Raw genomic sequence first — 14,379 nt, 5'->3', positions numbered from 1 at the left:
GAGTGTTCAGTTGTCACAAGTTTCGCTGTAGAAATTTTTGATTTGCTGAATTTCCATTTCAATTGATTTGCTGATTAAATTTTTTGTTTCTCTGTCTGCCAGCATGAGAGTTCAGGTGTTCGTGTTCATTTCATAGTATTCAAACTTATTGATTGTTGTTAAAATGAAAATAACACTTTATGAATTTTATGTGTACAAAGGGTTTTTCTGGATTTACCTTCATCAGGAATGCTCAAAACCAAATATTTGAAAGCCAAGAATATATTAGAACTGAAAACTGTGAAAAGCTATAGGGCCAAAAGGGACCTAAAAATAATAACGGAATCTATATTAGTATTGCTGTTGTATGGTTAAAGGAGTAGGTTCGGTTAGACCCCCTTTTTGCCCCAAAGTATAGCATTTTTACAAATTTGTTAAAATGTAAACTTTTAGCTATATATTGGAAAGTAAAATACTTTTTCTACATAAATATTGGCTGTTTTTGACAATAAAATGCACATGCATCAGGTACTAGTACATGTATCATTAATTCCAGTAAAATAAGTGAAATCTTCACAATTTTAACATTTTTGCTATTTTTAGACGATTTGGAAGTGACCGCTCTTGTGTTCAGTCTTAATATTTAACTATGTGTTGTACTTAATGATATTACATAACATATATAAAGGTTGAGACTGAACACAAATGTGGCCACTTTCATTTTCGACAAAAACCATCTGAAAAGTGACGTTTTATGGCATATTTGATAGATTTTTAATATTTAAGCTTGAATTTGAGCGTCTTTATTGACCAAATCAGTTCAAATCTTTTACAAAAAACTAATTGAATCGACTGAAGTAGACACTTAAGTGTTTAAAAAATGTCAAAAATCGTCAAAATTTAGGCCAAAATTAGCCCTTACCGGACCTTCTCCATTATTGGAAATTGTCATTGACTTTTGCGTTGATTAACTTTTTATCACATAACTACAGCTTTCACATGCTATTGCCTGTAGATTGTGAGTTTGACAAAGTTATCTATAAGCTTAATTGGACAGATTAATATACAATACTAACAAATATGTTCATTTTCTACTATTGAAATTTGAGAATGAAACCTTACACTAGAGCAGCAAAAAAAAAGTCAACATAAAAAAGCAATTTTAACCATACTAGATATTTCCGTGTAATTTTGTTTTAGCTTACTCTTTTATTTATTTTTATTGAAAACAGAACCCACTGGAATGGGCCAAGATGTGCTTGCTGAACATAGCATCCTCAGGAAAATTCTCAAGTGATCGTACAATTTCTGAATATGCCAAAGACATCTGGGGAGTAGAACCAAATGATATTAAACTGCCAGCTCCACACGAGACACCAGAAGATTTTGGTTTGGATGTTAAAACAGCTAAAAAATAAACAAATCTGTATTGATGACATTCAGATCTGATTATAGACTTCTAATATAGATTATAAATCATTCTAGCGAAAGTGAGATGTTAAGATTTTAAGCAAGGGGATGTCCATTGTCTATTTAATAAGTGCTATTTTTTTTTGCTTGCCAATCAATATCTTGTGGTTTTGTCATTTCAATGATGTTTGAATGGCAAATTTTTTGCATTAGAAATATTCCCCTTTAACAAAATTAAAGATTAATGATTTGATGTTAGCTTTTATTTTGTACTTTTTATTACAAATATTATGACACTGTAAAATTGATATGAATGTCTGATGTGATGCCAGTATGACCATTTGTATTTAATGTCTAATCCCAGTGCTTTCAATAAGGTAAAGCTGGAGTGACATAACGAGTTTGTAGGCAGTAACTCTTTTTACATACCAGATTAGGTTAAGATTGGGTAAAACAGTTAAAATAAAAGTACAGACAAAGATTTTATAGTACCTATTTATTTTTACCTCTGTGAAAACTTGCAATCAAAGTTTTTGTTTCATGGAAATTGGTTTCATATGGTGGTCATTTTTTATGTGACTGGAGGTGCAGGAAGGGAATATACCCTTAGGTCCATTGGAAATACATACCTCAAATGAAAAAATGAAACAGCATTACTTTAAGAAAACATGCTTTATTTTTTAGATTTAGATACAAGTTCTGCTCCAATTGGATTAACATTATCTTAACCCTTTACATTTAAAGGTTGCAGAATTTTGTGCTTATTTGATAAAACTGTTAAAGTATATAATTTAGTTGAACACTATTCCAATAATCTAGATAAACACTTTTCCATTAAAATGAAACTGAAAGGGTAGGAAGTTTCATACTTTTGGACTTGTGTCAGGGTTCATTTATAGTTGTGTATCCATTCGATGATATGCAAATTATCCAAAGAAAGTTTGTTGACTGCGGAAGGTTTTTGAAAGTCCCTTTGTTAAACAGTATCCAACTTGAAAACATACAATTATACATATTTATATAACTTACTAATGAAAAGAATATCAACAGAAGTTCTGATTACATATTTTTGTCGAGCCTGCGACTTTTGTAGCAGAAAGCTCGACATAGGGATAGTGATCCGGCGGCGGCGGCGGTAGCTAACTTCTTAAAAGCTTTATATTTTAGAAGCTAGAAGACCTGGATGCTTCATACTTTGTATATAGATGCTTTATGTTACGAAGTTTCCGTCTGTCATATGTCCATTGTCCTTGACCTCATTTTCATGGTTCAGTGACTACTTGAAAAAAAAGTCAATATTTTTTGTAATGTTAATTTCTTTCTTATTATGAGTAATAGGATAACTATATTTAGTATGTGCGTACCTTGCAAGGTCCTCATGCCCGTCAGACAATTTTCATTTGTCCTCGACCTCATTTCATGGATCAGTGAACAAGGTTAAGTTTTCGTGGTCAAGTCCGTATATCAGATACAATAAGCAGTAGGGCTACTATATTTGGTATATGGAATGATTGTAAGGTGTACATGTCCAACTGGTAGGTGTCATCTGACCTTGACCTCATTTTCATGGTTCAGTGGTCAAAGTTAAGTTTTTGAGTTTTGGTCTTTTTTTCTAATACTATATGCAATAGGTCAACTATATTTAGTATGTGCGTACCTTGCAAGGTCCTCATGCCCGTCAGACAATTTTCATTTGTTTTCGACCTCATTTCATGGATCAGTGAACAAGGTTAAGTTTTCGTGGTCAAGTCCATATATCAGATACTATAAGCAGTAGGGCTACTATATTTGGTATATGGAATGATTGTAAGGTGTACATGTCCAACTGGTAGGTGTCATCTGACCTTGACCTCATTTTCATGGTTCAGTGGTCAAAGTTAAGTTTTTGAGTTTTGGTCTTTTTTTCTAATACTATATGCAATAGGTCAACTATATTTGGTGTTTGGAAATATTTTATGATGTACATGTCAGTCTCGCAGGTTTTATTTGACCTTGACCTCATTTCCACGGTTCATTTCTCAGTGTTTAGTTTTTGTGTTTTGGTCTGTTTTTCTTCAACTATAAGCAATAGATCAACTATATTTGTTGTATGGAAGGATTGTAAGGTGTATATGTCTGTCTGGCAGGTATCATCTGACCTTGACCTCATTTTCATGGTTCATTGGTCAATATTTAGTTTTCTTGGTTAAACTGTTTCTTAGAAACTATAAGCAATAGGTCAACTATGTTTGGTTTATTGAATGATTGTAAGGTGTACATGTATTTCTCGTTTGGTTTATCTGACCTTGACCTCATTTTCTTGGATCATGTTAAGTTTATGTGTTACTTGTAGTAAAGCTTTATATTTAGGACTATCAACATAAAATCAATGGTTTGTAAAGAAGGCGAGACATTTCAGTGTGTGCACTCTTGTTAGTTTAATATGGTATTTTTAGTGTCTGATAGTCTCTAAACTGTGTTTACAGAAAATTAAGGATGTTTTAACAAATAAAGGAGGATACTTGAGATGCAGAACAAATATTTTTGTTTTATAAAGCATTATTCATTTGTGTGAGAATGTCACTTGTTTAAAGTATGCTAAACTAGTTATATATTTATATATATATATATAATTTTTATTTTAATAGTTAGTTTTATGTTGTTTTTAAGCATGACTATCTTTAGAAATCAAGTTCTTATCAAAGTGACTAACTGTCATTTGTACATTTCGTAGATTGACTGTTAAGAAAATATTTGCAAATTTATTTCACCCTTTTTTTTTGTTGATGTTAATTGTTTAGAATGTTGTAATGATTTACATTAATACCCATGTATTTAGTTTTTATTGCATAATTTAATAGTTTATTTTTTACCTCAAAGCCACAAAAACCAATACAGTGTATGACAATCTGATACTTAAAGTTGCTGTTCAGATTTTTATCTTCTAGCTTTTCCAAAAAAGTGGGTTTTTTTCATAAAAAAGATTCTTGTTTAGTGCAAGATGTCATACTTTAAAATCACACCCTACCTTGTTGAAAAAGTACTACCTAAATATATTTCCATTGTATAATTAGATGTACTTTCACAAAATAGTTTTAATTTAAAAAGACTATTAAAGAATGGAAGAATATTGAATTTCAGTCTGAATTTACATAGGACATTGGGGCAACAAGTTTTTTTTTTTATACAGGAAGGAAACTTTCAAACAATATGTTAATATTCATAAAATCTGTCTTTCATTGAAGGTTTCAGGCACTTATTTAACAATGATTTTGTTGGACATTTATAAATCATAAAAGAAAAATTGTTACCTTTGCTCTACATTTGTCAGTAGTTTACAAGTTGAACATTGCATTCATTAATTGTAAACAGTTTCTTTGATTCCAGTACACTAACTCTCTAAGTAAATACAAAGTTAATTTATGAAATTTTATTGAGTAGCAAAAAGGAAAAAAATCTGCACATTAATTTTAAGTCGGATTTCTCACTTAGCTTTAATTTTGCTATTTTTTATATTTATTTTTTTTTATGTTAATTTCCTTGTTAACGAGTTCTCAAATAACATCATTTCATACATATACATTTTGTAAGAACAAATTAACTTTAAATAACATTTTTTGTGATTTAGATTGATTGATTGATTTAAAATTGGTGTTTAACAACACTTTCAGCTCTATTGACTATATTGTGGTTGGAAGAATGTTGAAACGAAACATTGTTGCTGAAAATTTAACTTCTGCAGCATTAGTAGCAGGGTTTTCTGGATTATAACAAAGGAGAAAACCAAACTACCCCTTTGTTTTATGCTATTCAGAAAATAATGGCATGCCTTTCATGTCTGTACTGGTAAAATGATTACACATTATAACAATAATATGGTTTCAAATGAAAGTGTTTTATACAGGTTCTTAACCAGCAAATATTAAAATTGTTGGTATTTATTAAACTGTATTTATAATTGTTTTATTAAAAGTAATAGAATGAAGTAGATTAAAAAAAGATTTATTGATAGATGTGCAATATATAAATTTTGTATGGTCGTTTGTAGTAATTATTAAATCATTTTATACACAAGTATATAATATGGGAAGTGTTTAATAGTATTGAATTTTAGAGTACTTTTACATACCAGAATACCAGTTTGTATGAAATCCTTAGATAAATTTACTATTACTTATTGAAAATGTACCTAAAATGATAGAACCAAAGAATGATTTGAATCAGTTAAAAGAGTTCCGAGGAAACAAAAATATTGATACAAAATATGACAATTCTGATCAATTTTAAATATTTGAATTCTCAGTCTTTTGATTTGTTGGTTAAATTTGTCTTAAAGAAACATTGGAAAGGATCATGGTAAACGGTTACAATTTGTTTCCAATTTTTTGTATATTTAGACAATAAGATATGACTAAACTAAACTAGAGAAAATTGTCATAAGTTTATAAAAGATCATAAATTGTAAATCCTACAAAAACTAAGTAGCAGCTAATGGATAAGGCAGGAAATTGTTCAGTCAATTTTACAAAAGTAGGGGGTCAATCAATTCTTTAGCCAAGACTATGATAGGATTGTATGCTATAAATCCTGGAAAGGATATCCTTTAGCATTAAGCAGGAGTTTGTGCTAAAAGTAAAGCTGGATTCAGTTTTTTTTTTGTGTGAGGAGGGATACATGAGGGATTATTGAGTTATAAATCCTGCAGGCTTGAGTTTTTATTTAGACAGAGAAGATTGAGATCTTGGGCTATAAATCCTACAAAAACCAGCTTTATGCAAGGGTTATAAAAATCAGTTCTTGTGCTGGAAATCCTATAAAGGCCAGCTTTTAGTTAGATAAGACAAGTAGGATGGTGTGCCATGCTATAAATCCTGATTGTGTGATATGACATCATTCCTGTCTGCATTCTCTTTTTACTTTACTGTAGCATGCTTGATGTAAATTTGTATTCATATGTTAGGATTGTTATTTTATTTAATATTCTATTTGTAAATTTGCATAATTGAAACATGCAATTAAAAATAGTGATACTGTTGAGTCCTTTTTTTGTTATTCCATATACAATTTATCACATTATAGTGTGATATTATTGGTATTCCATGCCTATCACATATTCACATGTACACCTTTGACTGTATTTTTTAGTCCCCTACTGATGAAGTCGAAGGGGACTTTAGGTTTGCACTCCGTCCGTCTGTCTGTCTGTCTGTTTTGTCTGTCTGTCTGTCTGTCCATCCATCCATCCGTCAGTCCGGCAAATCAGTTTTCCACACGTTTTTTCTTCATGCTTGAAGATATTGATTTGATATTTGGTGTATTGTTTTATCATGAAAAGTTACAGAACAATTTCGAATTTTGTTCCGGTCTGATGATTTTGTGCAGAGTTATGGTCCTTGGACTTAGAAAATTTACTCAAATAATCAGTTTTCAGCACTTTTTTTTCGTCATGCTTGAAGATATTGATTTGAAAATTGGTATATAGTTTTATCATGAAAAGTTATAGATCAAGTTCGAATTGTGTTCTGGTCTAATGATTTTGTGCAGAGTTATAGTCCTTGGACTTAGAAAATTCACTCAAATAATCAGTTTTCAGCACTTTTTTTTCGTCATGCTTGAAGATATTGATTTGAAAATTGGTATATAGTTTTATCATGACAAGTTATAGATCAAGTTCGAATTGTGTTCTGGTCTAATGATTTTGTGCAGAGTTATAGTCCTTGGACTTAGAAAATTCACTTAAATAATCAGTTTTCCACACTTTTTTTCTTCATGCTTGAAGATATTGATTTGATATTTGGTGTATTGTTTTATCATGAAAAGTTACAAAACAACTTCGAATTTTGTTCCGGTCTGATGATTTTGTGCAGAGTTATGGTCCTTGGACTTAGAAAATTCACTCAAATAATCAGTTTTCAGCACTTTTTTTTCGTCATGCTTGAAGATATTGATTTGAAAATTGGTATATAGTTTTATCATGACAAGTTATAGATCAAGTTCGAATTGTGTTCTGGTCTAATGATTTTGTGCAGAGTTATGGTCCTTCATGCTTGAAGATATTGATTTGATATTTGTTATATAGTTTACACCATGACAAGTTATAGATCAAGTTAGAATTTTGTTCCAATACAATGAATTTTTAACCAGTAGGGGAATATGTACTCACAGAATGCTTGTTACTTTCAACATGTTAAAAAATATTTAGTGGACACAATTCAATTTTCGTTTATCTGGGACTGTTGATTTTTGTCTTCCCTATCATAGCAGAATGCTAGTCATGGGGATTACTTTCTGGCAACAGCGAGGTAGACAACAGCAGTGGTGATGGTTAAACTGTTTGTATAAAGCTTTGTATTTCAGAAGTTAAAAGACCTAGATGCTTCATACCTTGTATATAGATGTCTTATATGTTACGAAGTTACTGCCTTTAATATATCTACCGTTCTTGACCTCATTTTCATGGATCAGCGACTGCTTGAATAAAGTATATAACTTCTTTTTCATGTGAAATACACACTTATAACGAGTAATGGGAAACCAAAATGCAGTATATGTCAGACAGGGTTCACTTGCCCTAGACCGCATTTCAGTGATCAGTGATCAAGGTAAAAGTTTTCCTGGTCAAGTCCGTATCTCAGATACTATAAGCAATTGGTCAACTATATTTTGTTTATTGAATGATTGTAAGGTTTACATGTCTGACTGTTGAGTCTCGTCTGACCTTTACCTCATTTTCATTGTTCATTAATCAATGTTAAGTTTTCATGCTTGTGTTTGTTCCTCAGATACTACAAACAAAAAGGCCTACTATACTGTGTGTATAGAATGATTGCATGTTGTTCATGTTGTTTGGCAAGGTTCATCTGACCTTGACCTTATTTACATGGATCATTGATGTGTTTAGTTTATGTGATACTTTGTAGTATAAGCTTTATATTACATATTTTCAACATAAGTTCAATCATGATAAATAAAGCAGGTGAGACATTACAAAGGGTACACTCCTGTTGTTTTGTACTGTTTTTATTCAACAGTAATTAAAGCTAATGAACAAGAATCATGTCCACTTTACAATTTTTATCATTGAGAATGATTAAATATGGAAAATGGATAGTTTCATCTGAGAAGTCTCACTATTTTCATAAATATACCCATGTACTTTTCATCCAAAACACATCTGTGATCCTATTTTGCCTTCACCATGTTATGAAAATGTAAAGAAGACATAATGTTCCTTCAAGAATATTTTGTAGTCAGTGCCGCTTGAAACTAAATGTTGGAAATAATAAAATATTACCATATAACAAGAAATTGATCTAAACTAACACCAAAAAGGACACAAAAAAAGTTAAGAAACACCAGTGCATTTAGAGGATATTCTTAAAAATTGATTCAATTGGTATGTTCAAAGAAAGATTTCATATTTTGTATGCTGGACTGATTTGTTTGCATTAGCGATGTTTCACTGGATGGTGAATGTATGAAAAAATCAATACAGCATTTTTTAGTTATATATGTCTTTCATCATACATCATTGATTAAGGAAAATATATTTTTTCTTAATCTTTTCATAATATTTACATGTTAAGGTAAGATTTTAAAAGGAGCTCTGTGCTTAGGTGGCTGAAAATGGATTAATTAAATACTCTGCGAGGTACAGTTTGCTTGATACGACCACAGAGGTTGAACCCTGAACAGTTGTGGCAAGTATGGAAACTATTCAAGTATTTTTCAGCTCTGAATTTGGATTGTGTTTAAATATTTGACAGCAAATACATGCTAACAATCTTAAAATAGAATAATGCATGAACAATAATCACTAAAATTAAAATATTTGAATCAGCAAAATTCTTAGTAACATTTAAAAACAAAAGTGCACACGCTAGATAAACATAAACACCTTACAATCATTCCATACACTAAATATAGCTGACCAATTGCTTATAGAAACTGATAAACTGACATAACCACAAAAACCTATCATCGACCAATGAACCTTGAAAATGAGGTCAAGGTCATATGAAACCTACCAGACAGACATGTACACCTTACAATTATTCCATACACCAAATATACTTGACCTATTGCTTATAGTATGTGAGAAATATACCAAAAGAAATGTGTCTAATGAACCATGAAATTGAGGTCAAGGGCAGATGAAACCTGCCAGTCGGATATGCAAACCTTACAATCATTCCACACACCAAATATAGTGGCCCTATTGCTTATAGTATCTGAGAAATCGACCAAACCACAAAAACTAAACATTGTCAAATGAACCATGCAATTGAGGTCAAGGTAAAATTAAACCGGTTGTCGGACATGTACACCTTACAATTATTCCATACACCAAATATAGTTGATCTACTGCTTATAGTATCTGAGATACGGACTTGACCACTTAATTTTAACCTTGATCACTGATCCATGGAATAAGGTTGATGACAGGTGAACCCTACTTGACGGGCATGAAGACCTTGCTAGGAGGAACCCATATACCAAATATAGTTCTCCTCTTACTCATAATAAGTGAGTATTTCACTTTTCTAAACAACTGTAATTTTTTCAAGCAGTCACTGAACCAAGAAAATTAGGTCAAGGAAATTGACATATGAAAAACGGAAACTTCGTATTATAAGGTATCTGCATACAATGTATGAAGCATCCAGGTCTTCTAGCTTTTGAAATATAAAGCTTTATAACAAATAGTTTAAGCCGCCGCCGGAATGTAATACATATGTTTACTATTTCAAGCTTCAATCATGATATATGATAAGGTCGAGAAATTAAACTGAAATATATCACAAGGTTGCAGATTGAAATATGAGTATCAGCAACTAGTCAGATGTCGATTTTTCTCACAGATGTAATTTAAACCACTGTTGTAAATGCATCAGATATTTGTCAAATCTTTTTATCTCTCCACGTGATAGTGTTATCGTGATGGCTATAGGTATATTTTGCGTACACAAATATAAGAGGGGTATTTCTGTTATTCAAAATATGTGAAAAGGGTGGTATATTTGAACGTCTCAGCTGCTCACCCTTACCACAAAAGGATTAAATGGGCCCCTGATCACACCTCTTCCTCCTCCCTCTCCGGATCCTCCCATGCCGACCAACGCCAAATAAGCATGCGTTACATTGTCAAGAGTTACGGAAGTTAGATATTACTTGCATTATTTTGCAAGCTTTGTAAAACGACAGATCAATCATATCTCAAAGTAGTCATTTAATTCCTGCATAGCTCATCTTACTATCTGAATCGTAGAAAAACTGTACACCAAAAATATTGCATTGCGAAACCTTGTGTGTGTGTCATGTCCTTGAACTACCGTCATATATGGAAAGCAATAATTACACGAAGCAAATGTATTCCAAAGTCCACGCCTTCACACAAATTGTAGCAAGATGTAAAATTGAGAAGGAAAAAATCACTTTTATCGAACTACGGTTGTATTAAAAATGCAAAAAAGCGTAAAAATAATCATTTAAGATTACTTACTCCTCTAAAGAGTCAAACCACAATTTCGGCTATGTTTTACCTATTTGTAGATCTTGTATAACTGGTAGTTTTTCCTTAGAAAGTTTTTACATATATAATATAGTTTTCAAGATAATAGGCAAAAATGAAGAAAAAAAATCTAAAACAATCGTCATTTAAAAGCATAAACTCCTAAAAGTCGACCGACAATTTTAGCCATGTATTTAAAAATTATTTTTTATCTTGTATCGGTGATCGTTTTTGCTATTTAAAGTTCTCTCTATTTGTTATAGTTTTCAAGATAATAGAAAAAATGAAGTAAATGAACACTAGGTAGATCTCAACATTCTGAACATTTTTGTAATGTCATATTTTCTCCATCTATAGCGGAATTAAAGCTAATAGACAACACTTGCATTTTATCCCTATGTTACACTTTTGGCCATGTCCCCGCTATGTTCATTGGCAGGCGGGATCTTTGGACAATTTTTTAATACTAGATATCTCAATGATGAATATGACCAAGTTTGGTTCCAATTGACCAAGTAGTTTCAGAGAAGAGGACCGACGATGGAGGCGACGGACGCTAAGTGATGAGAATAGCTCACTTGACCCTTCGGTTCAGTTGAGCTATAATACGATAGCTTTACTGCAATCAAGACAAAAAATTAACAGCAAACAGTAAAACTTCAACACTGTACTTCACACAATCACATGTAGATTTACCGTACAGTTTTTGTACTTATATGAAGGAGAATTCATACAAAAGCTTCTCAAAGACAAAAAGAAAATAAACATCTTGAAAAGTTGTTTAATTTCACTTTCAGATATATTGATGATGTCCTGTCACCCAATAACACACATTTCAGTGAGTGCTTGCATGTCTTATATCCCAGTAAACTTGAGAATAAGGATACTACCGAAAGTATAAGGTCTGTTTTATATACTGCTAATTTCTTTGATATTGACACAGATGGACGACTTCCAACTAGAATCGATGACAAACGTGATGATTTCAGCCTTCCAATTGTCAACTTCCAACTTCTCAGCAGTAGCATACCCTCTGCCATAAAGTGCTCTTTACATAAACACTGCTTTAGCAGAAATATGAGGATCAACTACTGAATTCAACACTATATAAAGTTAGTTTTACGGGCACCATCACGAATTGACTGACCGATGCGCTAAGTCTGAACTCACTAGGGCATGTTAATGCAGTCTTGTATCTTTAGATATCAGAATAGTCGTCCGATCTGTAGTTATACCGATTGTGTCCTATTTCTGATAACACATGGCATGTTGCATGAGTGTTGATTATCGTGGCGGGTGATAAATACATAACAGGAGACGCTTACCCTGTGCATGCATTTGTCCTCGCTGCTTTGGAGTTAAAAGTTATTTCCTCAGTTTTTTGTTTGTTACCTTGATTTGTATCTTCTTCGTCGATTTTTGTGAACATCTGTAAAACAAATGTTGCCTAAAATTAAGCAACAATAATAATTTAACACTGTTATCATTTTTATACCCCCGTCGCTAGGCGAAGGGGGGATTACGTGTTACCCTTCCGTCCGTCCCAAAAGTATTTTCACATATTATAAGCAAGCTTGAGCGGGGGCATTCGTGTCCTCGGACACATTCTTCTTTCATTCATTTTTTCATTTAAGAAAATAAATGCCATATCTGCTACAACTAAAAATAAAATGCTCCGCAGGGCGCAGCTTGATACGACCGCAGAGGTCGAACCCTGAACAGTTGGGGCAAGTATGGACACAACATTCAAGCTTGATACAGCTCTGAATTTGGATTGTGATTAAATATTTGACACAGCATAGGTTTCTGACACAGAATGAATGTGGTCTAAGAACTTAAAAATTTTAAATTGGACATTCACCTATTATGGTCCAATATCCAAAATCTAAATACATGGTTAGATTCAGCATATCAAAGAACCCCAAGAATTCAATTTTTGATGAAATCAAAAAAATTTAATTTTGGACCCTTTTGACCTCAATGTGGACAAAGTTGATAATGGGGCCCACAAATAAAAAATCTAAATACATGGTTAGATTCAGCATATTAAAGAACCCCATATATTCAATTTTTGTTGAAATCAAACAAAGTTTAATTTTGGACCCCGATTTGGACCAACTTGAAAACTGGGCCCATAATCAAAAATCTAAATACATGTTTAGATTCAGCATATCAAAGAACCCTAAGAATTCATTTTTGGTAAAATCAAACTAAGTTTAATTTTGGACCCTTTGGACCTTAATGTAGACCAATTTGAAAACGGAACAAAAAATTAGGAATCTAAATACACGGTTAGATTCGGCATATCAAAGAACCCCAATAATTCAATTTTTGATGAAATCAAACAAAGTTTAATTTTGGACCCTTTGGACCTCAATGTGGACCAATTTAAAAACGGGGCCCAAAATCCAAAAACTTAATACACGGTTAGAATCAGCATATTAAAGAACCCCAAGAATTCAAGAATAAAACCCCATTGAAATTGGTCAAGAAATAAACAATTTATACGAAGTATCTTCTTTTGCACAATACTGTGCAATTAAATATTTCTTGCTATTGCGCAATACTGTACAATTGACAATTTCTTGCTATTGCGCAATATGAGCTATTGGATATTTCTTGCTATTGCACAATACTGTGCAATTGAAGATTTCTTGCTATTGCGCAATACTGTGCAATTGAAGATTTCTTGCTATTGTGCAATACTGTGCAATTGAAAAAGTCTTGCTATTGCACAATACTTATTATATAATAATTTACACATCCTGTTTGGTGTGTATCTCCTACCATATCATTATTATTTGCTTTTAAATATAAAACAGAAATAACCAACTTAGAATGGAAAATTTTAAAAGAAAAAAAAAGGAAAAAAGAAAAAAAAGGAAAAAAAAAAAAATCCCCCCCCCCAAATATTTTTTTAAACCCCCTTATGATTCATCACCCCCAAACTCAATCCCAGCCTTCCCTTTGTGGTATGGTACCTTGCAGTACAATTTCAGAGAGATCCATACACTTGAACACAAGTTATTGTCTGGAAACTAGAAAAATGCTTATTTTTGGCCCCTTTTTGGCCCCTTATTCCTAAACGTTTTGGGCAATTACCCCAAACTCAATTCCAGCTTTCCCTTTGTGATATAAAACCTTGTAGTACAATTTCAGAAAGATCCATACACTTACACACAAGTTATTGTCATGAAACTAGAAAAATGTTTTTTTCCCCCCCTTTTTTGGCCCCTAATTCCTAATATTTTGAGGCAATTACAATTACCCCCAAAATCAATCCCAGCATTCCCTGTGTGATATGGAACCTTGTGGTACAATGTCAGAGAGATCCATACACTAACACACAAGTTATGTCTGGAAGTTACAAAAATACTTATTTTTGGCCCCTTTTTGGCCCCTAATTCCTTAACTGTTGGTACCATAACCCCCAAAATCAATCCCAACCTTCCTTTTGTGGTATTGAACCTTATGGTAAAATTTCATAGAGATCCGTTCAC

At 32.3% G+C, this 14,379-nt stretch overlaps 1 protein-coding gene across 2 annotated transcripts in view; it reads left to right on the top strand.

Moving 5' to 3' along the window:
* The window catches only part of LOC127698859 (glycogen phosphorylase, muscle form-like), a 41,756-nt gene extending 35,351 nt beyond the window's left edge, over nucleotides 1-6,405 (top strand). Inside the window, exons 16-17 of one of the 2 annotated variants that reach the window (XR_007980972.1) lie at nucleotides 1,212-2,825; nucleotides 3,119-6,405. Coding sequence is in view for 1 of the 2 variants with exons in the window: in XM_052202558.1 (XP_052058518.1) it covers nucleotides 1,212-1,397 (186 nt within the window). In the remaining variant the exon portion in view is untranslated. Of the gene's footprint in view, nucleotides 1-1,211 lie in introns of both variants that reach the window. The other variant, XM_052202558.1, reaches the window with a different exon arrangement.
* Nucleotides 6,406-14,379: the final 7,974 nt, after the last annotated feature.

The sequence above is a fragment of the Mytilus californianus genome, unplaced genomic scaffold (genome assembly GCF_021869535.1).
Source record: "Mytilus californianus isolate M0D057914Y unplaced genomic scaffold, xbMytCali1.0.p SCAF_4, whole genome shotgun sequence".
Lineage (NCBI taxonomy): Eukaryota > Metazoa > Mollusca > Bivalvia > Mytilida > Mytilidae > Mytilus > Mytilus californianus.
Note: the sequence above shows the minus strand (reverse complement) of the source record. Positions and strands in the feature narration are given on the sequence as shown.